General features: G+C 41.2%; 1 protein-coding gene across 1 annotated transcript in view; it reads right to left on the bottom strand.

Moving 5' to 3' along the window:
- NWD2 (NACHT and WD repeat domain containing 2) overlaps nt 1–27,412 on the bottom strand; it is a 160,540-nt gene that overhangs the window by 14,976 nt on the left and 118,152 nt on the right. Inside the window, exon 4 of the mRNA XM_006169260.3 lies at nt 936–1,139. Coding sequence (XP_006169322.1) covers nt 936–1,139 — 204 coding nt within the window. The remainder of the gene's footprint in view (nt 1–935; nt 1,140–27,412) is intronic.

Here is a 27,412-nt window from a genome sequence, read left to right on the forward strand (position 1 = left end):
TTTTCAGCAAATTTCAAGTATACAATACAGTATTGTTAACTACAGCCACCATGCTGCATATTATCTTACAACTGAAACTTTGTAGTCTTTGAACCAACATCTCTTTTCTTTCCCTTTCTCCAGTACTCCAGCTCTGGTAAACAGCCTTCCAAAGTATCTGTTACCCTGAGCTTGACTTCCTTAGCTTCAGCATACGGGCAAGGTCAAACAGTGCTGGCCTCTCTGTATCTGGTTTATTTCACTTGCACATTGTCTTCAGATTCACCCATGTTGTTGAAAGGGCAGAATTCCCTCTTCCTTGAGGCTGAAGAATATTCCACGGCATATGTCTACACATACATTTTCTTTTTCTTTTCATTTGCTGATGGACACTTAGTCTTGGCCATTGTGCAGGATGCTGCAATGAAGATGGTGCTGCACAAAACTCGAGACTGATTTCACTTTCTTTGTGTGTATACCCAGAAGTGTGATTGCTAGATGATATAGCACTTCTATTTTTTAAAATATATATACGCACATATTTATATTTATTTATTTTACATTCATTCACTGTACATCATTACAGAACACAAGAGAAAATATTCCATCGGGAATACACTGAACAATCAAAGATATGCTTTGCATAACTGCTCTACTGTCTTCTGTTGAGGCCGAACCAATTACATTCCCATCAACGGTGCACCAGAGTTCGCTTTTCTGCAACCTCTTCCACACTTGTTATGTGTGGGCTTTTTGATAAAAGCATCCTCACTGGTGCTAAATGATAGCTCACTGTGGTTCTGACTGTCATTTCCTGATGATAAGGTGGATTAGTTACAAAAAGCAAGCCAGGGCTGGGGAACTATGTAGTGTGTCTTTTCCATAAAGCTATCTTTATGCTAGGTGGTAAACAGTGTAATGGGCAGATGCATACTTTGGAGAGGAAAGTAACTTACCATATTTTTATTGCTTTTTAGCATTTCGGATCTGGGTCTGAGGTAATAAGCTGCAGGCACAGAGTTCTCGTCCCGACAGTACCAGTCTTCCAGCAACTTGGTCTCCAGCTTGGCTTCTACGGCAGCATCCAAAATCATTTCAAACTCTGAGGCTTCAACCTCTCCGGGGATTCGGATGTTTCCATATTTTTCACCTAACAGTCCCTGTGTATCAAGAAGAAAGTCCAGTGTTAGTGTATCACCAGGGAAGTTCATTTTCATATTCACGTCATGTGGTCATTCAATAAACACTAACAAGTAGACAACAAGAGATTGCTCTGTTGGTTTTCGTTTTTAGTCACAGTAGATATTGATTTCTTAAGTAAAATTAGATCAATTATAATTGTAATAAATGATTCATAGGCTGAGAAATGAGACTGCCTATCACATCAGATAATTCTATACACAGCCTTTTTGCTGCAAATGTACTTTGGCAAAGTTTACATATGCAACACAAGTTGTTTTATTCTGAGGTTTTGTTTGTTTCTGACAACGAATAATTGCATGCTAGACATTATGAAATATCAAACATGTAAAGTCTCAACAGGATGTCTCTATCAAGAATTGATAGGGGAGTCTAAGCCTCCGATTTATACAGCTACAAAGGAAAGACATATGACATTATTTGATGCGATGCTGCTACTAATCCTCCTGGTAATTGACTTGAACTGTGGTCAGCTATGTGAGAGTCCAGTGCTTTAATCGCTATGCCACCTGATGAACCCTTTCCCTGGTAACTGAAAAAAAAAGTTCAAAATAGAAAGAAGACAGCACTTTTTCCTTATTAGCTTAGTACAACAACACCTCCCCCCCCCAAAAAAAAAATACCTCAAACAAAAATCCATATGACCAGTGTTACATGACAGTGTGAGAAAATAACCAGATGGTGTTATGGTTGTAAAAGAACCCAGTCTTTCTGTGAAGCGTGTTCTAGCAGGGTGTATTGAAAGCCTTATAAACCTATATAATTTTGGACTTGGCATTTTCTCTTCTGGAAATTTGTCTTTAGGAAATAATTAAGGATGTACATAAAGACTTAACAGGATATGAGGTGATTTCAAAAAGTTTGTGGAAAAATGGAATTAAAGTAATTATTATGGTGCAAAAATTTAGGATTATATGCATTTCCCCCCCAACAATCTGCATTTTCTTGAGCTTGTTAAAGACTCTTCACAGGAAAAATACCTATTATGAAAAATCTATACATGGATTTGAAAATTGTTTCTGCCCCCAAATAAGCTTGTACTTTAATTATATTTTTTCCACAAGCTTTTTAAAGTCCCCTTGATATTTATGCTGAACCTACTGTTTGAACTAGAAAGAACTAGTATAACAACTGAAATGTCCAGCAAAGGGGAACGTTTTTAAAAATTATAGTACATCCACTGAAAGTATGTATCAAATTATGTTGCAGAACTATAATGACCTAAAACTCAAAATAGTAAGTTACAAAACAGTATGTGTAAGATAAGGCCAATGTTTTTTCCAGCGTGTTTATCTACAAATATTTAGAGACACAGAGAATATTACAAATATATTAAAGAGAGAGAACATTATGTATGTTTATACACACATAAACATATGTACCTAAGAGAGATTTTATAAGAGTACGGCAAAGTTATTGATGGCTATCTTTGAGACGGTGGTTTTAAATTTATAATTTTTATTTTTTTTATTAAGAACACTCTTCTTGGGACCAGCAGGTGGCGTGGTGGTTAAGGCGTTGGACATTCCCACATGGCCGACCACGGTTCAAGTCCTGGGCCTGGTGGCTTGCTTTCTCACTTCCTGTCTCTCTGTCTCTGTCTCTCTTTGGTCAAATTAAAATAATAAATGGATGAATAAATAATAAAATTAAATAAATAATTCTTTAAAAAAAGAACACTCTCCTTGAAGTACACGTATTATTCTGTAGTATAAAAACAGCAGGCATTAACATTTTAAAAATTAATTTTTTACTAGTATTATTTATTATTACTTATCCATCCAATCATTATACATCATTTAGTTTGTAAAGAGATTTTACCCAACATGATATACGCCACACACCAGACGAGATGAGACTACTATACACAACATCACCAACAAGCAACAAACCATATCTATGTAACACAAATGTCTTACTTCTCCATATTTTCCCAAATTTCCCTTTCTGCACTCTTCCCCTCTCCCACTCTCCTTCCACTTTGTCCCCAGTGTCCATAGCAGTTTTTAATGCTTTTATGTCCTCCAGTTGTTCAGTCTCTATGGTAGAGTGTAGACAGTCGGTATATGTTCAGTGGAGACATACAATGTTTCTGTTTCATAGCCTGACTTGCTTAGGTGCCCAGCTAGCTCAGTCGGCATTAAAATTTTAAACCTATCAATGCTGCCTGTACTCCTATGTGGAACGACAATTTCAAGATTGCTCTAAATATTTGCTTCACCCAGTGGTTTTCATTGTGTGGTCCCTGGCCCACCAGTATCAATAGCATCTGAGAGCTTGTTAGACATGTAAATTTTCAGGCCACATTCCAGACCTAAACCATCAGAAACTGGCTACAGAGCTGAGCATCTGTATCTTAGCAAGCCCTTCAGGTGAATGAACTCTGGTTTATGCTAATAAAACTATTAGCTTATACAAGGGGTCTTTAAAAAGCTCATAGAAAATGCATATGATGAAAACATGTTGATTCTAGTTCAAGATTTTTTTTTTTAACACCAAAATAGATTCAGGCTTTAATTCCATTTTTCCATAGACATTTTAAAAAATATATTTTTTATTTCAATTTCTTTTATACATTCAATCGTGTATGTTACTTAGCTTGCAAAGTGAATATTCCAACATGTATGCGTTTCTCACCAGTCCAGTTGAGAATACTATACACATTATCTTCAACAGATAATAACCCATTTCTCTGTCCCATAAATGCCTTGCCTCTCTATTTTTCTCCTTTATGTCTTTCCTCAGACTCTCCTCCTTTGAAGCTCCTCTTAAAGCACCTGATATTTCAATAAATCATCAATGTCTTATTTAATAAATACAAGGAGGGAACACAAAGGAATTCTTACATAAATCTAAAATATTCAAGACAATTTTGTCTGCTTCACAAGATCCATGGGAAGCTTAATCCGTGGGTATCCTTATTCTTTGCACCTTGAGCATAAACATTCAGCCTTGGTTACCCACTGGAAAGTGAACTGCTGATCTGGCTTCTCTAGGGGATTATCACTAAAGTATTCACAGGGGTCTATCACTAAAGTATTCATGGGGGATTGTCACTAAAGTATTCATGGGGGACTGTCACCAAAGTATTCACAGAGTTCTTTTCCTCCGATGTGGGCAAATGAGAGAATAAAAAACGTTCTTGGTAGATCTGTATCCAACATGAATTCACAACCCACACTCGACTACAAGATGTTAAACTGCACGAGGGCACAGGCCAGAACTGCTTATTTCTAGCACATTGAAAGTATGAAAAAACATATTGTTGAATAAATGAATAAACCAAGGAAGACAGAGAAAGAAATCCTTGAGGTTTGTTCTGTTTGTATCTGAAGCTTCTCCTTGATTTCAAGTATGTTAGTTCATCTCTTAACGGGTAGAATGATAACTTGGGAAGTTTTGTCAGCATTGCTCATTTCAGCCCGTATTAAGCAGATACCGTACAGACCTCTCTGATTGGACTAAGACTTCTCTATCTCCTTAGCCCCTAGTTGGTCACATGTAACTAGCTTACTGAAGGTGATTGGAGTTAACCGAACTCATTCTTTTAAGTTCTGGTCTCCTATCTGTTCTCTTTAGTGGCAAAAGTCCCTTTGGAAGGGGCCTAAATGGTGTGTTTTTCAAGTCACCAGGTCTGGGACTTGAACCACATTGTTGGCCATGTGGGATCCAGCTGCCTTAACCTCCACACCATCTGCTGGCCCAGTTTTGGGGTATTCTTGACAACAGGCTGGATGTATCAAAAAGAACTTATTAGAAGTTGTTTCTCAACTTCTAACGGTCTCTCTTCTAAATAAGTAAGCATGGCTTCATTTTGCCATAGGTCCAGAGGGAGATGATCTTTTTATGGTAACCAACCTGGTGTCACTAGTTCTGGGTAAGGTTAGTCATCACCCTCGGTGAAGGCCGTATGTCAGGAAGAGTGGGATTTTAGTGCTGGGCTGATCATCCAGCAAACCCACATAGGGACTAAGAGGATGTCTAAGCAATAGCAGTGGAGGAATCCAAAACCATGCAGGTGAGTTTGATCAGAGGCGGAACACCAGCTGGATAGCAGAGCATTAAATAACGGATCTAGTAATTAATACTTCTCCATCCAGCAGCCAGTGAGGTCCAGGGAGATCTTCGACCCAGCTGTCACAATCCAGGCAAGACTAGCTGGAGTTGAGGCATGAAGCGTAAAACAGGACAAGGGGGTGGCTAGTGAAACAAGATCTTGTCCCAGGGTGGGGCCATCATTGCATTAGCAATGGATTGGCTGTTGGTTCTTCATCTTTCTGCTTTAAATATGGCTAGTCCCAAAGCCTAGGGCATGGTCAAGTCCATGGATCAGTTTCTAAAATGTGCTCCACAGATTATACCCATTTGGGTCACCCAGAGGGGCTCATTAGGATATAAAGTTCCTAGGTCCCATCTGAGACCTAAAGAATTAGAATATGAGGGGTGGGGAAGCTCAGGAATCTGCATTTAAAAATGAAATTTCTAATATACCTGCAATTTGAGAATAAGGGCCATGGTGATGCATATGTGGGCTCATGAATAAGGGTTAGCAAGCACTGAAGGTGCAGAGACAAGAACACAGCAGATGGCTACAAAAATAAAAAAAAAACTATATAAAATTATTTCTTTGAGTTGAGCACCTGGCACCAAATGTATAATTATTTGATCGATATAGGAGGGCCAAATTTTCCTGACGGTAAAGATTACTAAAAAAGAAAACACATCCTCATTCAATTCGAATAACACACACTGAAGTCCCGCTATATAAAAAGTAGTAATGCAGAAGTTCAGAAAAGTGATCATGTGCTATGGGCTTGCAGTTACTTATTGGATTGTTCTCTTCAGCCCTTTCCTTCTTGGTATTGATTCTTTCTTTTGGTGGAATGCTCATAAATCATGAATCAGTTATTTTTCAGAACAGTATTTTATCTTGGTCTTATCTTACTATTTGAGAAGTAGCAAAAGAGAACTTGGCTAGCCCTTTTTTAAGGAAGACTTTTTGGGGTTCTTCGTGGTTATAGTTCCAAGGTAACACACAAATTGCAACACAAAGACAGTTACATATAAGGCCACACACAATATTTACCGTACAAAAGGCAACACATAGTATTTACCAGGAGAGGAAAGAGACCTTAGAGAGTCAGTCTTTCAGCCCGTATTAAGCAGATACCGTACAGACCTCTCTGATTGGACTAAGACTTCTCTATCTCCTTAGCCCCTAGTTGGTCACATGTAACTAGCTTACTGAAGGTGATTGGAGTTAACCGAACTCATTCTTTTAAGTTCTGGTCTCCTATCTGTTCTCTTTAGTGGCAAAAGTCCCTTTGGAAGGGGCCTAAATGGTGTGTTTTTCAAGTCACCAGGTCTGGGACTTGAACCACATTGTTGGCCATGTGGGATCCAGCTGCCTTAACCTCCACACCATCTGCTGGCCCAGTTTTGGGGTATTCTTGACAACAGGCTGGATGTATCAAAAAGAACTTATTAGAAGTTGTTTCTCAACTTCTAACGGTCTCTCTTCTAAATAAGTAAGCATGGCTTCATTTTGCCATAGGTCCAGAGGGAGATGATCTTTTTATGGTAACCAACCTGGTGTCACTAGTTCTGGGTAAGGTTAGTCATCACCCTCGGTGAAGGCCGTATGTCAGGAAGAGTGGGATTTTAGTGCTGGGCTGATCATCCAGCAAACCCACATAGGGACTAAGAGGATGTCTAAGCAATAGCAGTGGAGGAATCCAAAACCATGCAGGTGAGTTTGATCAGAGGCGGAACACCAGCTGGATAGCAGAGCATTAAATAACGGATCTAGTAATTAATACTTCTCCATCCAGCAGCCAGTGAGGTCCAGGGAGATCTTCGACCCAGCTGTCACAATCCAGGCAAGACTAGCTGGAGTTGAGGCATGAAGCGTAAAACAGGACAAGGGGGTGGCTAGTGAAACAAGATCTTGTCCCAGGGTGGGGCCATCATTGCATTAGCAATGGATTGGCTGTTGGTTCTTCATCTTTCTGCTTTAAATATGGCTAGTCCCAAAGCCTAGGGCATGGTCAAGTCCATGGATCAGTTTCTAAAATGTGCTCCACAGATTATACCCATTTGGGTCACCCAGAGGGGCTCATTAGGATATAAAGTTCCTAGGTCCCATCTGAGACCTAAAGAATTAGAATATGAGGGGTGGGGAAGCTCAGGAATCTGCATTTAAAAATGAAATTTCTAATATACCTGCAATTTGAGAATAAGGGCCATGGTGATGCATATGTGGGCTCATGAATAAGGGTTAGCAAGCACTGAAGGTGCAGAGACAAGAACACAGCAGATGGCTACAAAAATAAAAAAAAAACTATATAAAATTATTTCTTTGAGTTGAGCACCTGGCACCAAATGTATAATTATTTGATCGATATAGGAGGGCCAAATTTTCCTGACGGTAAAGATTACTAAAAAAGAAAACACATCCTCATTCAATTCGAATAACACACACTGAAGTCCCGCTATATAAAAAGTAGTAATGCAGAAGTTCAGAAAAGTGATCATGTGCTATGGGCTTGCAGTTACTTATTGGATTGTTCTCTTCAGCCCTTTCCTTCTTGGTATTGATTCTTTCTTTTGGTGGAATGCTCATAAATCATGAATCAGTTATTTTTCAGAACAGTATTTTATCTTGGTCTTATCTTACTATTTGAGAAGTAGCAAAAGAGAACTTGGCTAGCCCTTTTTTAAGGAAGACTTTTTGGGGTTCTTCGTGGTTATAGTTCCAAGGTAACACACAAATTGCAACACAAAGACAGTTACATATAAGGCCACACACAATATTTACCGTACAAAAGGCAACACATAGTATTTACCAGGAGAGGAAAGAGACCTTAGAGAGTCAGTCCAGCTCGGTTGCAAAAATCAGCTCAAAGGGTCAGATGATCAGAACAGAGGTAGAAAGGAAAACCCAGCTCCAGAGGGGAGCAGGCGGTAAAGTGGAGTTCACAGTTTTGTCTCCTAGTCGGACTATTCCTTAACTCTGCAGCCATGGAGAGTGTTCATGAATAACCTTTGGGCAGTTACAGAAACTATAAGCAAGAAGCCATCTGCTATGGCTTGTATGGCCCCTCCAAAACTCATATTAAAATTTAATTGCCATTGTGACTATATTCAAACAGGTGGTTAGACCGCCAACTCCATGCTCATGAATGGATTCATGTTGTTATCACAGGACGGGGCTTGCTACGGTGAGAGCAGGTGGTCACAAAAAGTGAGTTTAGCTCCTCTTGTTCTGGCTCACACACTCTTGCCCTTCCACCCTCCACCATGGGATGATGTAGCAAGAAGATTCTCGCCAGATGCTTAATACAGCATTTCCCAGGCTCCTGAACTGAGAGAAATACATTCTTTTTCCTTACAAACTACCCAGTCTGTGGGACAGTGCTACAACAACACAAAATGGACTAATACATACATGAACATAAACATACAGAACTTTGCCTGCCTGTAAAAATCCATAATCACCTCTCCTAGTCACAGAAAATCCAACATGGAAACATTTCAGTTGGTTCAATTTTTCAAAAAAAGAATTATTTATTTAAATTTTATTTATTCATTCATTTATTTCAATTTGATCAGAAGGAGGGAGGGAGAGAGAGAGAGAGAGAGAGAGAGAAAGCCACTAGGTTCAGGACTCAAACTGTGGCCAGCCATGTGGGTATGTCCAGAGCTATAACCACCATTCTATCTGCTGACCCAGTTCAATATTTTTTAAATGGTCTCACTATGTCATGATCCTCCTGTCTCCATCTCCCAAGTAGCTGGAACTACAGGCACTCTTCAGACATCTGGATTTTAAGTAGGTTGTTAGTTATATTCTCCCCACTGTATTTTATAATTTTTTTCTTTTTCTTTTCTTTGGAGAGGTTCTTGCTATAGGAGTGCTCTCCGGAAAGACAGAGAGACAGAAAGTGAGAAATCACCTCCCTGGTGGGATGGTCACACTGCAATCCCTTCTCCTCCATTCTCCTCTCGGGATCTTGTGCACGCACGCACACGCACCCAGCATGAGTTTAAGCCACCAGGTCCGGGACTCGAACTGTGGTTGATTACATGGGAGTCCAGCGACACAGCCATTATGCTAACTGCTGGTTCTCCTTTTTTTTTTATTACTAATCATATATTGAAAGAAGTAAGAGGTTCCACGACACCAAATAAACCAGTTCTGAGGTTTCCCCCAAGATCAGTTTAACAGCACCAGCTTCTTCAGTGTTTTATCAAAGAAAAAAGAAAAAAGTAGTAATTTTGTTTCAGTTGGTCAACATCCTTCCAATTTTCCCTTCCCTATGTTTCCCAGACTCGAATAGTCATTCTTGGTCTTTTTGCTTCCATGAGGTCATGGTTTTCAGTGTTCACATATGAGGGAGACCACGCAGTGTTCCACTTTCTGTGCCTGATTTACTTCACTTACCACAATGTTCTCCCAAGTGTCCATTTACTCTCAAATGACAGGATTTCACTCTTCGTAATGGGCAAATAGTATTCCATGGTGTACGTGTATCATATTTTCTCTTTCTTTCTTTAATTGCCAGAGCGTGTATGTGTTTGCTAGAGGGAGCGGGGAAAACACCTCAATGGGACATGGTCATGCCGCAATAATTTTTCCTCCACTTCTCCATCTTGTTGAGACATGGGCATGCATGTCCACATGTGCAGTGTGTTCCAACATGAATACATTTCTCACCAGTTCAGGTGGGGATACTATACAAGTTATCATCAGAAACCATCATCCGGGTGTGAGAGGTGTTTGTTGCTTTGGCAGCGTCATTTCTTTGAGATCTTTTTAGGTGCACAAAGAATCATACGTGCATATACTAACTGTGTATGTACATACATGCATAAATATATCTAGAAATACTTTATCTGTGCTCTATATTATTAGCTTAAACTTTTTTTTGCATGTGTTCTCTGAGGGGGTGTTGGTGGACAAGGATGAGGGAGGGAGGAAGAGAGAGAGAGAGAGAGAAAGGAAGAGAGAAAGCACCCTTCCTCCCCCGAGGGAATGGCCACATTACAATCCCTTCTCCTTTATTCTCCTCTTAGATTCTGGGCGCACACACAGACACACACACACACACACACACACACACACACACACATAGCGTGTTCTTACAGCCACTGGGGCTCTGGAAAGACCCCGTTGGTCTTAAAGAATCCAGCACTTTAACCACCACACATTGACTGGCTCTAAATTGTTAATTTTAATCTATACTGAACATGAGTTCTCCATAAATTAGTATTTCTAACTCGAACCTGTTAAAGCATGGATCATTCTACACTCTTTATCCTGGCGATCTGTACATTTTTGCTTCCTCTTTCTCCTGGCGATCTGTACATTTTTGCTCCAACAGCGAGAACCCTAGGGTCCACCATTCATTTATTTCATGCACAGTTTCTGTATACACGTATAGCAGTATTCAAACTGTTGGCCTCCGCACCATGGAAAATTATTTTCCCCACAAATGTATACTATTTATACACAGTTCATTTTGCCTGTAGTCTTTCAGACTCCATTCACTTCCAATAGATCTTTTTAAAATAAAAGAAATAAAATGTACCAGATAGAGGTGAATTTCTCTGTGACCTGCAAATCCAGGATAATTCCCTTCTGCCTTTCCAAGATGCAACTATTATTATAAATTTGTTACATATGAGGGTACTTTAAAAATGTTTGCTGAAAAATGAAATTGAACAGTGATTTTGTTTTTGTGCAAAGTGGACAAATTTCGAAGATTTACTGCTGAGTGAAGCAAGCCACGCTATGAAAGAGAGACATTGTATGTCCCCACTTAATATATACTGACTCTCCACACTCTATGGTGGAAACTGAAGGATTAGAGTATATGGAAGCATGGAAAATGATTACAGACACTGGAGACAGTGTGAGAAGAGGGTGGGAGGAGACATGTGGAAAAAGGAATCAAGGAGAAATATACAGAGGAAGACATTTATGGGACAGAGAAATGGATGGTTATCTGTTGATGATAACATGTATAGTATCTTCAACTTGACTGGTGTGAAGTGTATTTGTGTTGGGTAAATTCACCATGCAAGCTGTAGTGATGTATAGTGGCTAAATGTACAGAATTTTAAAAAAGAAATTTTCCCATAGTTTTTCATAATTCACATTTTTCATAAACTCTTTGAAAAATTCTTGGGACCAGCAGATGTTGTCATGGTTATGTTGCTGGACTCCCACATAGTCAACTGTGGTTTGAGTCCCAGACCCAGCAACTTAAACTCATGCTGGGCATGTGTGTGTGTGTGTGTGTGTGTGCCAAAGATCCCAAGAGGTAAATGGAGGAGAAGGGGTTGCAGTGTGGCCACCCCCCGCCCCTCCCCCGAGGGGGTGGCGGTGTGCCCCCCCCCCCCCCCTCCCCCGATGGTGACTTCTTGCTTTCTCTCTCTCTCTCTCTCTCTCTCTCTCTCTCTCTAGTGAGTGCACACACTCTATAGCAAAAACCTCCCTTAAAAAAAAAAAGAAAAATTCTTGTACCTCTTCAATCTATTTACACACATGCACACACATCTGTTTTCTATTGATTAGGTTGTTGGGAAAGTCGTGACATATTTGTGTATGTTTTTCTAAGCAAAACTGAGCAGACTTCCTTAGCTAGCCCCTCCCTGTCCCCACGAGCTACATTAGTCATTCAGTTACCTGTTACGGCAGCCCTCCTGTTTCGCTGACCCTTACCACCAGCTAAGAATGATCTTTTAAACATTTATCTATTCATCATCCATTTGTCCTTAGTGAAGCTCCAAGAATGCAAGGCCCTTGTCTGTCTTGCTCATCACTCTAGTCCCAGGCATGAAACAGTGTCTGGCACTTAGAAAACGTTTTACAAATGTTTACTGGATGAAAACAAGGCAGCTCGTGGGAGTGGCTGCCGTGTCTTGGCAATTCCCCAGCACCTTTGCCTCTGTAGACTTTGTTCTTAGGAACTCCAAGGAAAGATTAAGAAGAAGTGAACTGCCTGACTCTCCCTCCCAGAGAGTTCACTATTTAGGTTGGGCCCCCTTAGTCATCAAGAAATGCTACAGCATTCAAAGTAAAGTTGTCTATGCTATGGAAAATGGCTCACCAAACTCAATAACTGGTAGATGTTTATGACAGAAGCTGATAAAAGATGATTACGGTTAAATTAATACAACCTTAGACTGGGAGGAACCTTAGGGAGAATGTAGTATAGGTTCAGCATTTCTAATTCAGAAATCCAGAATCTGAAATGCTCCAAAATCCGACACTTTTGAACACTGACATGATGCAAGTGGAAAATTCCACTCTGACCTCACGTGATGGATTTCAGTCAAAATGTTGCAGTATAAAATATTTTATAAAAATACCTTTAGAATATGCATAAGGTATATATGAAACAAATTAATTGTTTTTTTCTTTTTTGGAGAGGTTTTTGCTATAGGGTGCGTGCGCTCGCCAGAAAGACAGATAGAGACAGAGAGATAAAAAGCAAGAAATCACCCCCTCCCCGGGGAGATGGCCATGCCACAATCCCTTCTCCTCCATTCTCTCTTGGGATCTTGGGCATGCACGTACACGTGCCTGGTGTGAGTTTAAACCGCTGGGTCCAGGATTTGAACTGCAGTCGACTACATGGGAGTCCAGCGACATAGCCATTACGCTAACTGCTGGTCCTTGAAACAAATTAATTTTGTGTTTAGACTTAAGTTCTAATCCCAAGATCTTGCATATATATAGGAAATATACTAATATATGAAAAAACCTGGAATCTCAAAACACACCTGGTCCCATACACTTTGGATAAAGGATATTCAAGTTGTACTGATCCCTTTTTCAGAGAAGAAACAGAATCTTCCTTAAAGGTGAAACCTGCAGTTGAGTTTATGGAGAAGAGCCAGGGCTAGAATGTGAATTTCTATCCCCGTCTTCTTTTTCCACCTTGTGCAAAAAATGCCTTTTTTCATCTGAGAATTTATCAATAGATAAAAAGTCTAGATATGGGTAAAGTACATTGCATTTAAGTGATTTTATAGAAGGAAGTACCTGAAGAAAATGAGCTAACACTCTTCTTCCCTACTGTACTTCTGTGATCATCCATTTTGTTAACAGAACACAATTTAATTCAGTGCATCATCACCTGATTTTGGTAAATCACCATGTTTGGCACTGGAAAAAATAAAAGAAATGACAAGGACTCTGTCCCTGAGCTCAGGCACGAACAATGACCCACGGTGGAAGGCAGTGCTCCAATAGAAGTATGAAATAGCCTCACAGAGGTGGTGCCATTGATTTGAACTGAAACAGAGGGAAAGGTTTCACACGGAGGACAAGAATTTCAACAAGCAGAGACCAGACTGCAGATGGAGAAATGACGAGAGCAGAACTGCAGAGGTCTGAGGGTGTGCCGATGCTCAAAGATCCAGAGAGGTTTGCAGAAGAGGGTTCTGAAGTCTTAAGGTGCATGGGAGAGGACCTTGAGGCTGATAGTAAGAATTTTTTTTGAATTCTTTTTTTGTTCATTTTAATTTAATTTAATTTTGCTATAGGGTAGGTCTACTTGCCAGAGAGAAAGCGAGAGAGAGAGAGAGAGTGAGAGAGAGAGAGAGAGAGAGAGAGATATCCTCTCCTGGTGATGGGGATGGAGGGGATGGTCACATTGCAATCCCTTCTTCTCTACTCTCCTTTCAGGATTTTGGACACACATGCACATTTACTGGGAGTGTTTTTCAAGCTGCTGGGTCTGGGACTCTAACAGTACAAGTGACCAGGTAAGATCCAGCCCCCTTAACCACCACATCATCAGTGACTCCAAGTTTGTTTTTATTTTATTTCTTCCATGATAGAACAAGAGAGAGAGAGAAAGAGAGAGAGCGCAAGAGACAAAGAAGAAAGAAAGAGACAGACACTCCTTCACACTGGGATCAACCCCCCAGGCCCAGCCAGGCATTCACGCAGGTGCCTGGTTTGTCTATTGTGATTTCAATGTGCAAACTCAAGACCATTCTGCATGGCTTCATCACCACACAGCATTTCATTCCTCCTGCACCACCAACACTGGCCCTCTTAATTCTCTTTCAACACCACGGAGTTCTTAAGTCGAAGACTAACACAATCAGACATGTTCTAACAAGATAATTCCGGCATCAAATTCCAAGAGGAAAGAAGCTGCAGGTAAGGGAAGTAGCTGAATCCAGGTGAGAGAAGACGAGGGTCTCAACCCGGGCAGTACTCAGAGTAGTAGGATGAGAGTGATGGATAAGAGAGATGGTGTGAGGGAGAGACACTGGATGTAGGGAGGAATTGAAGAGACAAGAGACAGTGATAACTGACAGAGAAGATCCTGGGACAACTGGGGCCAAGGTGGTCTCTTTGGGGAGTAACTTTTCTTGCTGAGATGGTCAGCAAATTGGGTTCCTGAGGTGGAGATGATTAGAGCAGGCAGGGTCCATGGAGGATGTCCTCTGTCTTTCCACAGAGAAGGAAGATCTCTGGTCAAGGCCTGGCTGCAGTGACCCTGTGCTAAGACACCTGTGCTCTGTAGGCGGAGACCACATGAGAGGCTTGGGTCCGATTCCCAGTGCAACCTTAAGACCAACACAGAGATGTGCACTTACAGTCCCAGCAACTTGGGATGCTGAGGCAGAGGATCATAGCAAGGAGGAACCCTGTCTTAAAGAAAAAGAAAAGGGGAAAAGAAAAAGGAAAAAGAAAAAGAAAAAGAAAAAAAATACCTCTGGCCAATGAAGAGAGAATGAGCACATAAGTTTAGGGACTGAATAAGTAGATTAAAGGTCATACAAAATAGAAATTATGGGCTGTCTCACAGCAGATATGGCCCCTCTTTGATAAGCTACTTATTGACAATATGTTATTCATTATTTGTATCTATTTTTAAAAATTATTCTTGCTTGTTCTGCTCAGCAAATATAGTGTTTGGTACAAAATGACTACACAGCATCAATTAATATTAACATAGGTCAGTGACTCTTGAATGCTCCTACGTGCCAAGTAAAGCCTTGTTAAACCCACTTTTACACATAACTGTAGAAACCATGACAAAAACTATGTTATTTAGGAAAAGGCTATGAGGCTTTTCCAAGCCTCATTTCAAGAAATGCAAATTGATCGAGGTCAAAGCGTACACTTTCCGTATTGTTTCTGATGTATTAACAGTCGCAGACGAGAAGCAAAATATTCCATCATGGCTTTCATAAAGTGCCCATTTGTTAGTCGTTGGTTAAGAGCAGGTACCTAAGCAAATTTGTCACAAAGCCGAAATGAAGTATTTGCAGATTCTTAGCTGGCTTTCTAATTCTTGGCAAGAATCAGGCATATTTTTGGTGGTGGTTGTTTTTTTTCTCTTAAGAACGGTCTTTCTAAATGGATTGATGATGATTGGGAAATTCTGTCCTTCAAGGGAAGAAATTTATGCCAGCACTCCAATTTTCTGATTATGAATAGGCAATTCCTCCCCACTGCGGTTTGCTTAATCGCCACAGACAAATGGAAAAATTCATGCTGAACAAGCCTCCTGCCCCAAAACACAACCCAGAAAGGTAATTTCTCTTTATTTCCCCGCTGGAAGGATTGCTGGGGAAATGGAGCTGTTAGCTCTGGGCTTCTTCATTACTAAGATATATAGGAGAGATAGCAACACACTTGAAGACTAACTCCAGGAATATTAGCGTAAGTGGGAAGGCAAACTAATGATAAGAGATTGTGAAAGAGGCAATTTACCCATGTGTGTTAGTTTCGATTCAATCCATGTCCAACGCTGTTGAAGCTTTCAGGTTGGAGACGGTTGGGAATACAGCGTACAAGCTGGGTTAGCTCCAGCTACCCACTACTATGAGTGCCCAGGATCCCAAGAGGAGAATGGAAGAGAAGGGATTGTGACGTGGCCATCCCCCCTAGGGGGTGATTTCTCACTTTCTCTCTCTCTCTCTGTCTGTCTTTCTGGCGAGCACACACGCCCTATTGCAAAAACCTCTCAGAAAACAAACAAACAAAAAAGACATCCTGGTACAGCAGAGCCCAGAACTGAACACACATCAGACTCTCTTAGTCTAGTTAAACAGAACTTTGGGCCCCATCCCAGAGTTTATGACTCCGTAGACCTGGGGTGGGCCAGGGAATCTGCATTTCTAGGCAACTTCCAAGGGATAGATGCCACTGGTTTGAAACTATAGTATATACCCAAAGAAGCAGATATACAATTACAATCCAAAGGAAAAGCATGGGGCTGAGGCCTTAATGAAAGACCGAAAGAATTCAGTTGATTCTGGAGAAAAATAGAGGCAAACCGTGTTTTCGCTCTGAAGGCCTACACCAAAAATTACGTCCTAATAACAATGCACAAGATTAGAGAAAGTGGTCTTAAGGCAGGGTGCTGTGGCTCGAATGTGTCCCACGGCAGTCATGTGCATACAAAATAGAAATTATGGGCTGTCTCACAGCAGATATGGCCCCTCTTTGATAAGCTACTTATTGACAATATGTTATTCATTATTTGTATCTATTTTTAAAAATTATTCTTGCTTGTTCTGCTCAGCAAATATAGTGTTTGGTACAAAATGACTACACAGCATCAATTAATATTAACATAGGTCAGTGACTCTTGAATGCTCCTACGTGCCAAGTAAAGCCTTGTTAAACCCACTTTTACACATAACTGTAGAAACCATGACAAAAACTATGTTATTTAGGAAAAGGCTATGAGGCTTTTCCAAGCCTCATTTCAAGAAATGCAAATTGATCGAGGTCAAAGCGTACACTTTCCGTATTGTTTCTGATGTATTAACAGTCGCAGACGAGAAGCAAAATATTCCATCATGGCTTTCATAAAGTGCCCATTTGTTAGTCGTTGGTTAAGAGCAGGTACCTAAGCAAATTTGTCACAAAGCCGAAATGAAGTATTTGCAGATTCTTAGCTGGCTTTCTAATTCTTGGCAAGAATCAGGCATATTTTTGGTGGTGGTTGTTTTTTTTCTCTTAAGAACGGTCTTTCTAAATGGATTGATGATGATTGGGAAATTCTGTCCTTCAAGGGAAGAAATTTATGCCAGCACTCCAATTTTCTGATTATGAATAGGCAATTCCTCCCCACTGCGGTTTGCTTAATCGCCACAGACAAATGGAAAAATTCATGCTGAACAAGCCTCCTGCCCCAAAACACAACCCAGAAAGGTAATTTCTCTTTATTTCCCCGCTGGAAGGATTGCTGGGGAAATGGAGCTGTTAGCTCTGGGCTTCTTCATTACTAAGATATATAGGAGAGATAGCAACACACTTGAAGACTAACTCCAGGAATATTAGCGTAAGTGGGAAGGCAAACTAATGATAAGAGATTGTGAAAGAGGCAATTTACCCATGTGTGTTAGTTTCGATTCAATCCATGTCCAACGCTGTTGAAGCTTTCAGGTTGGAGACGGTTGGGAATACAGCGTACAAGCTGGGTTAGCTCCAGCTACCCACTACTTACTGATTTGGGTGATGTCTAATTATTCTAGAATAGGACAGAGTTGGTGATTTCAAAAATTATCCCTTCAGGTCCTAGCTAAAGATAATTTGCTTTACCAGATTATACCATTCTTAATTGCCTTCAAAAGACATCCTGGGGACCAGCAGTTGGCGTAATGGCCATGTCACTGACTCCCATGAAATCGACCGCAGTTCGAGTCCTGGACCCGGTGGCTTAAACTCACACCGGGCACGTGTGCATGAGTGCCCAGGATCCCAAGAGGAGAATGGAAGAGAAGGGATTGTGACGTGGCCATCCCCCCTAGGGGGTGATTTCTCACTTTCTCTCTCTCTCTCTGTCTGTCTTTCTGGCGAGCACACACGCCCTATTGCAAAAACCTCTCAGAAAACAAACAAACAAAAAAGACATCCTGGTACAGCAGAGCCCAGAACTGAACACACATCAGACTCTCTTAGTCTAGTTAAACAGAACTTTGGGCCCCATCCCAGAGTTTATGACTCCGTAGACCTGGGGTGGGCCAGGGAATCTGCATTTCTAGGCAACTTCCAAGGGATAGATGCCACTGGTTTGAAACTATAGTATATACCCAAAGAAGCAGATATACAATTACAATCCAAAGGAAAAGCATGGGGCTGAGGCCTTAATGAAAGACCGAAAGAATTCAGTTGATTCTGGAGAAAAATAGAGGCAAACCGTGTTTTCGCTCTGAAGGCCTACACCAAAAATTACGTCCTAATAACAATGCACAAGATTAGAGAAAGTGGTCTTAAGGCAGGGTGCTGTGGCTCGAATGTGTCCCACGGCAGTCATGTGCCGAGCCACTATGGGGTTAGGAGGGTGACAGTTTGAGCCATCGTGGTGCAGCTTTTGGAGAGACATGGAACACAATCCAAACGCTCCTGTTCCCCCCCAACCCCATGTTGGGATGCAGCCAGAGACCCCACCCGAGAGGACCTGTGGACCCTAGACCTCCAAACCTTGAGCTGAATAAGCCTGTTTTATATATTGGGCTGTTGGAAAAGTCATGAAGCATTTTTCTACAGAAAAAAATACATCATGACTTTTCCGACAACCCAATAAATCACCCAGTTTCAGGTATTTCCTGTTATTGGCCACAAAACAGATTAAAACACAGGGCAATCCATTTTAAGTAGAAGGGGAAATTTGGCCACAAAATTAAATGAGGGATTATTCAAATGATTGGTTTATAATGGAAACCCTTCATTTTTTTAAAAAATTAAATTTGTATTAATTTTAAAATTTGTCAAGAGGACACAGGGACAGTGAGTGAGAGAGAGACAGACAGATCTCCATGGTAGAAGGGCAACACTGCAATCCCTTCACCTCCATTCTCTTCTGGGGATTTTGGGCATGCACGCATACGTGACTGGTGTGCTTTTCGAGCTGCTGAGTCCAGGGCTTGAAGTGCATAGTTGGCCATGTAGGATTCAGCCCCTTAACCACCACACCACTGTCTGCCCAGGAAATCCTTCATTTTAATTAAAAAACAGTAACTTTAAGATGTATAGCTAATAAGTGCATTTGAAAGAAGCAAGAATAGAGACTGGAAAGGGGTTCACTGAAAGAAAGTGGAAGACGCTCTCTTGACTCTTCCTTTCCCCAAGTTTGAGGCAGCTTCCTCCATCCCCATTCTCACCAAAGGATGTAAGTTCTGTCTGAAGAGATGAAGGAGGAGGGGCATTTTACTCCCTGACTGAGACCTGCTGAGCTGAAGCAGCTCATCAAATCCTCTCTGGTGAACAACAGCAGGAGTGAAACAAGCTTAGAAATTTCTTTTCTTCTTCTTTTTTTTTTTTTTTTTTTGAGAAGTTTTTGCTATAGGGTGCGTGTGCTTGCTAGAAAGACAAGAGAGAGACAGAGAGATAGGAAGCGAGAAATCACCCCCTAGTGGGGATGGTCACACCGCAATCCCTTCTCCTCCATTCTCCTTTTGGGATCTTGGACATGCATGCACACGTGCCTGGCATGAGTTTAAGCCATCGGGTCTGGAACTCAAACCGCAGTCGACTACATGGAGGTCCAGCGACATAGCCATTATGCTAACTGCTGGTCCTGCTAGAGATTTCTTGAGTGAACCTAAATTGTGGTCTTAAGAGCTCTGGGGTTTCACAGATATGGAAATTGGTTCCCATTTCTCTCCTGGAGAACTGTGAAGGCAACAATCCCATGAGAGCTAACTGTAAAGGCATGTCAAACACAGGGCAGTCCATGCTTCTAGAAACTTCCATGGCAAAGAGTAAGGCTGTGAGCCTCCCACAGACAAATTAGAAGCTATGGTAAATAGCCAGGCTCCCACCCTCTTGATAGCACTTCACCCAAGAGGGCTGCATGCCAGACTGGACTCTCGAACAGTCAGAGGAAGCCAACTTCAGGGGCAGCAGTTGAACTGGGGTGGAAGTTCCAAGCGGACACTCAGGTAATCTCACTCGTGTCAGGATGGAGATTGCCTCTGAAGGCCTCCCGCGAACTGCCAGCACTGGTACCCCAGGTCTGATCCAGTGCAAGTCAGCCGGGGGCTTGGCCAAAGCTCTCTCAGTTTTGCTCCGTTTTATCCAATTCCACTTCCTGTTGTAGCAACCAGAGGCAGCAGTTTGAGGGTCAGAAGGCTAGGACTACATGCTGGAAGAACAGGAAAAATGGAGCAAAACCTGACCACAGTTTTTACCTAGATCTGAGATCTATAGCTCTGAGAGCCTGACTCAGGACAGGCAGATTCTGGAGACTGGATGTGGGGCTGACACTTGGATTTAGACCGGCCTGGACTGATTCACACCAGAAAGTGGGTCTTGCTAGTGTCTGCCGGAGACAACCCAACTTACAGGGCAGAGAAGGAAACCAGCAAAACACATTAACAGGCAGTGATGGAAAAACGTAAATAAAACCAACCACACATTCTTTTTCCTTGTGTGAGGGCTGAACCTTCAGTGCATTGGTTAGACAAACGTAAAGGACTTGGCTCCAAGTGAACTAGCATGTGTCATCACTGACCTGATTTATCGTACGCTTAGGAATGCTTAGCGAACCTTTACATGTCTGAACGCTACGTTTCTGCCAACTGAGGATTAGGAGGGTGAGAGGGAGAGAATTAACAGGAAGGAGAAAGAAGCAAAACATTGAAGGGACCCCAAATGGAAAGAAATCCGTGGATTATAATGTATATGGTAATGTCTTTGGGCCAATACACAGTGTATTCACGATGGGACAATTCATTTAGTATGGCGTGATGATACACAATGATTAAATATTTAAAAAAAAAAGAAAAAGTAAAAGAAAAAACTAAAGCAAAGGCTTCCCATAGAGGGACGTGGACCAACTTATTCAAGTGTTCAAGTGAGTCAATCCACGAACAGACAGAAAGTTCCCATATACAACCGTGGTTGTGTCTCTGTTGCAAACACTTATTAATAAGCTTCCTGTTCTTCTAGGGTTAGACTAGCTGTCAGGTAAGTGAAACAGAAACATGAATTCATGCGGACTGAAAAACACACACAGTACTAATGCCATGGCTTTTAGGTAGCTCCTCTTAATTAAATGGTGATAGAGGAACCTAACTTGGTCCCTTAAGAGTTTTATCAGTAAGTACTTACATACCTGTTTCTGGGGATCAGTGTCACTGGCTGCGCTAGGTACTATACAAGGTAACAGAGCTGAGTTTTCAGTTGAGTGAATCAATAACACTACTTCTTGTGTCTAGCAGCTGTTCTGAACCTTGCCCTTTACTAACTCCCTTGCAAACCCTTGGACCCACCCTATTGAGATCTCCTGTCAAATCATGTGAAAATAACAGAGACAGGTATATGAGAAAAATACCGACAAGGAAGAGCCTTAGAATGAAAATAGATGATAAACAGAAAACAATGAGGTGAGACACACATTTTCTTAAGGGCTCAGTGTGGTTGTGTCAGGGGATGGGAAATACTAGGCAGATTAGAACTGCAGCGTCTTCCTCATTCACACGGCACGTTTCTCTTCCTCATTTCATTTCTCTCTCTCTTTTTTTTTTTTTCCTAGAAGACGTCTGAAAGGAAAAAAAAATATTTGTATGGGGGGATGGATCTTTGCTATTGCAGTACTGTGCTTTTCAAAATTCTTTACCAAAGAGAAGTATTTTTCAAAAGGTAGTCTTTACTCACAGGCAATGAAGGGAATCAGAATTCCAGTAGCTGAAGGCAAGCTTTAGAAGCAGGAAGTGTTGACAGGAGAGAGGGATGTTGTCTAAGAAAAACCATAGGTGTGGGAGCTGTTAAACCACCTGTTACATCAGAGGCTGTGACAAGTGTACGATATGGAAGTTGGGAAGCCAGTAACTCCCAATTCAAGTTAGCAGAGAGCTAACTACTTTACAGATTCTGTTTTTGAATGCATTTTGAAAGAAAGCTTCAAACAGTGGTCCCTACTAAAAGACACCAGCCCCATTGAGGTGTGTGTGGTAGTATTTGCATGCATTTTAAAACATGCCTAGAAAATTCTTGGGACAATGTAAGTTTGATTTATATTGAGTAATTATACATTTTTACCACTTTATCACATGTAAAGACATTTCTTCTAATAAAATAACAGAGCTCAGGAAATAACAAAGAGCCTTCATTGAAGAAAAGAAAAGAAGACTATAATTCCCAGAGAACCTCTTCCAAAAATTGACTTTGAGGGTCAATTGTTTCTCATGTATAATTTCTGACAGAGCAATGATATGATTAAAAGCCTAACAAAATGGTGATTATTCATAGCATGAAAGACAGTTTTCTCTGAATCCCATCTTTTATTGGATTATAATCAAGGTCAGGGTTTTTTCCGGATGTTTCCGGCTAGCCTAAAGTGAATCCTTTGTTTTCTAAGGCCCCAACATTCACTGCCCACTGCTTCTCACTTCCTGAGGCTTAGCAGGTCAGAGCGAAAGCTCTCAGAGAGGGGGCCCAATGACAGCCTGCTCCTGTCTGCTGCTCACTTGAGGTGGCTGGCAATAATTTGATGTCAGATCAAGACTGGGGTCAAGAGAATTTTGAAGCATTCACAAGTTTTACAGACATGGGAGGTGAGTCAGCAACATCCGTGGTACATAGAAATTCTCCAAAAGGGAGACCAGCTCTTGTAGTTTTCAGGAGACTCCAGAGGTCACACAATTTGGACTGGTGGAAACAATGCTAGGGTGAATAGCTGCCCAGCTGCTGAGTCTGTCTTCAGTCAGGGGTGTTTGCTACATACCACACTGAGAGCGGTGGAAGAGCACTCAGCAACAGCGAAGCTCACGTTGTACGAACCTGGGATATCCCAGCTTAGGCAGGTGCACTGCTGGCTCCTCCCTGCCTCCTCAAATCATCTAACCCTAGTTTAACTGTACTCTGCACCACCCCACTGTCCTCTACATCAGCGGTTCTCAGTGGGAACTGGGAGAAAGGTTGCTCGTCGGGGGATGCTTTTGGTTGTCACAACCTGGGGTGGCAGTAGAAGAGTCGCCTTGGTATTCAGTGTATAGACCGTAGACACTGCTAAATATGCTACCGTACACACAGTAGCCCATTTGACAAAGAGTTATCTAGCTAAAATGTCAATAGAGCTGAAGTTGGAAAACCCCTCTGTAAGTCGTGTTTTTAAGCTATTTAATGCCGTTTTCATTGATATGCATGTTCTAGTATTTATTTATTTTTTTAAGAATTTTTAAACTTTATCCATTTATTTATTTATTTTAATTTGATGGGGTATGGGGAGAAAGTGAGAAAGCAAGCCACCAGGTCTAGGACTTGAACCACAGTTGACCATATGAGATTCCAGCACCCTTAACCATTATGCCACCTGCTGGCCCCCTAGTATTTAGTTTTTATGAGTGTGTATAAGGTTCAAGCCCATGCAATAATACTCTCTTAAGCATATAGATCTATAAGGTTCTTTTTGCCTTTATTCATATGTTAATTGATTAAGTATCTTTAAGTTGATGAAGATATGTACAGAATATTCTTATTATGCTTTGAATGTATCTCTCAAAGTTTATGTGTTAGAAACTTAATCCCCAAGTGTAACAGTGCTGAGAAGTGGAACCTTCAGAGGTGAGTAGGTCATAAGAGCTCTGCCTTGATAAGTGGATTAATATATATATATATTTTTTTTGGAGAGGTTTTCGCTATAGGGCGCATGCGCTCGCCAGACAGACAGAGAGAGACAGAGAGACAGAGAGAGAGAATGGGGTATGGTCACGCTGCAATCCCTTCTCCATTCTCCTCTCAGGATCTTGGGCACGCATGGACACACGCCCAGCGTTTTAAGCCACTGGGTCTGGGACACGAACCGTGGTCGTCTACATGGGAGTCCAGCGACATAGCCATTTCGCTAACTGCTGGTCCCAATAAATGGATTAATATTGTTATCATGGGAGAGTTAACTATCATGAGAGTTTATTTATTTATTTATATAAAAGAGAGTTTAGGGCCAGGAGGTAGTGTGTGGTTAAGGCACTGGATCCCACATGGCTGACTCTACTGTTTGAGTCCCAGACATGGTGGCTTGAAAACCATGCGGGGTGTATGTGCATGTGTGCCTGAAATCCCAAGAGATCACCCTTGGGGGTGAGTTCTCATTTTTCCCTCTCTCTCTCACTACCCAATGAGTGCACATGCCCTCTGTGGGGGGTGGGGGGAGGACAACTCACAAAAACCAAAAATGTGAATTTGCCCCTGACCTCCTTTCTCTCTCTTACAACGCTCTTTTGCTCTTCCACCTTCTGCCATGAAACGATGCAGCAGAACGGCAGGAAAGAAATCAGTGTTCTTGTAAATTACCCAGTCTCAGATGTTCTGTTAGGGTGGCATAACACGGACTAAGGCATTTACCCATTTAATTATCTTAATTATCTCTCAAATTCAGTGAGGCCAAGCATTCTGTTATAGCTAGGAAGACACTGAGGCAGGGAGCGGAGAGAACTTGTGTGGACTAACAGTTCCTCCTTGATGAGGTTTCCCTGTTCTAGCTTCCTCATTTGGGCTTTATCAGGAAGGTTGCTGGGTGCCGATGTTGTATTGTTTACCTATGTCACCCCGTCCTGTGTCTTCACCAAATATTTATCTTTCCTTTTCTCCCATTTATCTAAACACCTTCCCTGAGACTCAGCTTTTCCATGACAGGTTTTTATTTATTTTTTTAAATTCTAATTTAAACAACATGATTATTAAGTATATCTCACAACTTTACTTACATCGGAACTCCTTTCTTTCTCTCCCTGACCCTAAACAACCCACTGCATGCACTGATCCTAGCAGCTGGCTGAGGGCCCTTATATATAATGAACATGCTCATATTCTGGCTGCATTTGTTTTTTTTAAATTTCCTTTCTAAACTTAAAAAAAATCTAAATATGTACCTTCTCCCTCAATTGATTATAGAGTTCTTTAATATGAGTGCCATGTCATATAATTTATTATCATACTTTACAGGTTGTGGACATATAATTTATTATGATACTTTACAGGTTGTGGACATATAATTTATTATGATACTTTACAGGTTGTGGAGTTTGTGATAAGCAATGGACAACTGCTTTCCTAGTTGTTAGCAAGAGACAAAGCACTGCCAACCCACGAGGTAGTTTCTGAGTGAAAAATAAACAGGAAGGTGAAATTATCTCCATGTACTTGGCTTTTGAAATTGAAAAAATAAAATTTGTGATGCTGACACATAAAATCTGATGTTTCCTTTCTTTCTTTCTTTCTTTCTTTCTTTCTTTCTTTCTTTCTTTCTTTCTTTCTTTCTTTCTTTTTCTTCTTTCTTTCTTTCTTTCTTTCTTTCTTTCTTTCTTTCTTTCTTTCTTTAGTTTGGCTACAGGGAACAAGTGCTCACCAGAGAGAGACAGAGACAGAGAGAGAAATCGCCCTTGCAGGGGGAATGGCCACACCATAATCCTTTTTCCTCCATTTCTCCTTCACTGTTCTGTCGGCATTTGGGGGGCATACATGCATATGTGATCTTCAAGCTGGGGTCTGGGACTCGAATCAGGAAATCAGCCATGTGGGATCTGGTGCCTTAACCACCACATCACCTGCTGGCCCCATAGAATCTAATTTTAATCAACTCTGTGAATGAAAATTTAACAGATAAATTACACAAAAAAATCATTTTATTAAAATAAAAAAGCAATTTATAAGCCAACTTAAGGAAGAGATTAGACTGACATTACATAGTCCCCATTTTGTCTCCTTTATAAAAGTTCTCCAAAAAATTAAATATGTACTGAACTTCTGACAGGTTCCAAAATATCCACCAAGGCTCCTTCTAAAGATTCTCTTCTAATTACCAGTGTGAATTTTGGCAAGTCATGTGAACTCCAGCTCTCAATTCTCTCACGGATGAAGCTAAGAGAATTGAACATCATCTCTAAAATTTTTTCCTGGCTCTAAGTTTTGTTGGGTTTAAGGTTGCAGTCTCAACCTAAGCTGCATGGAGAACCCGCTGAGTAGGCTTTCAGACTCACTATGTCCAAGTGATATTCCAGACTAAGTAAATCAGAATATCCGGAGGTGGGACAAAGTCGGAGTATTTTTTAAAAATTTGCTCAGAGTGCAAATGGACAGAGACAGAGAGAAGGAAGAGAGAGAGAGAGAGAGCACACCCCAAGGGGGAATGGTCATGCCACAATCTAGTCTACTCTGTTTCTCTTTTCAGAATTTTGGGCAAACACAAACACAGGCCCCGTGTGTTTTTCAATCTACTGGGTCTGGGACTCAAACAGTGTAGTCTGCCATGTAGGACTCAGCTGCCTTAAACCCTGTGCCACTGTCTGACCTGCAACAGTCTTTCTGAAAGCTCCCCACGGAATTCCAATGTTCATCCCATACGGAGTCCCATGGAACCCCTGACTTAGAGTTATCTCAGTTTCTTAGACCAGTGACTTTCTGAATGCTTTAGAAATGGCCCACTGTCAAAAAGAGTATTTCATCCTGTATTCAATGACGCACGCATAAATATAACTCAGTGTTTCAAAAAAGTAATTTCTTGGAGCATAGCTGTTACATATTTATTAAAAATATTGCAGGCACGCTAATACTTTCTTTTACATCTTAATTCATTAGTATATAGGTATCTATTTTAATTTCACGACCCACAGATTGAAAAACACTGCTAGGGTCATCTTAGAGTTTGGCCACTAGATGGCACCCTGGCACTTAGAGAATGGCAAATGCGATTCCAAACTCTCAACTCTGTGAGGAAGAGTAAGTATGCATATTACCTACTATTAATTTTGCATTCAAAGAAAAAGGTTATTTATTTTACTAAAAAAAGGAGCATAGCTGTTGAAAAAATGAAAGTGCCATTGACAGCAGCTAGCGCCGAGGAAGGGTGTTTGCTATGACTCTTTCACCACCACACCCACCTGACATAGGCGTTATGTCCCTTTTCCAGCTGAGGAAACGAGGAGCCAGAAGAGTTTAGTCACGTGAAAGGCACTCGGGGAATGGGAATCATTGTCACTGTGTCACCAGCAGAGGAGGGGCACGGGTTTGAAATCCAGTCTCAAAGTTACAAAGAGGCAGAAGCAGAATTGAAGTCAGGTTGGGCTGGGCTCTTGTTTCTAGCTATGATAACATGCAAACGATTTAGGATTCATAACATCAGTCCACATTGAATCTGCACAACATAGAATAGATTTTTGTTCCCTTTCTTGGGCTGAAAATGTTAAGCCTATATAGTGTAAGCTTCAGAGTATCCACTTAAGGAAAACGGAATTAACAGCCCTGTAG

Source organism: Tupaia chinensis, unplaced genomic scaffold (assembly GCF_000334495.1).
Source record: "Tupaia chinensis unplaced genomic scaffold, TupChi_1.0 Scaffold146907_1, whole genome shotgun sequence".
In the NCBI taxonomy this organism is placed as follows: Eukaryota; Metazoa; Chordata; class Mammalia; order Scandentia; family Tupaiidae; genus Tupaia; species Tupaia belangeri.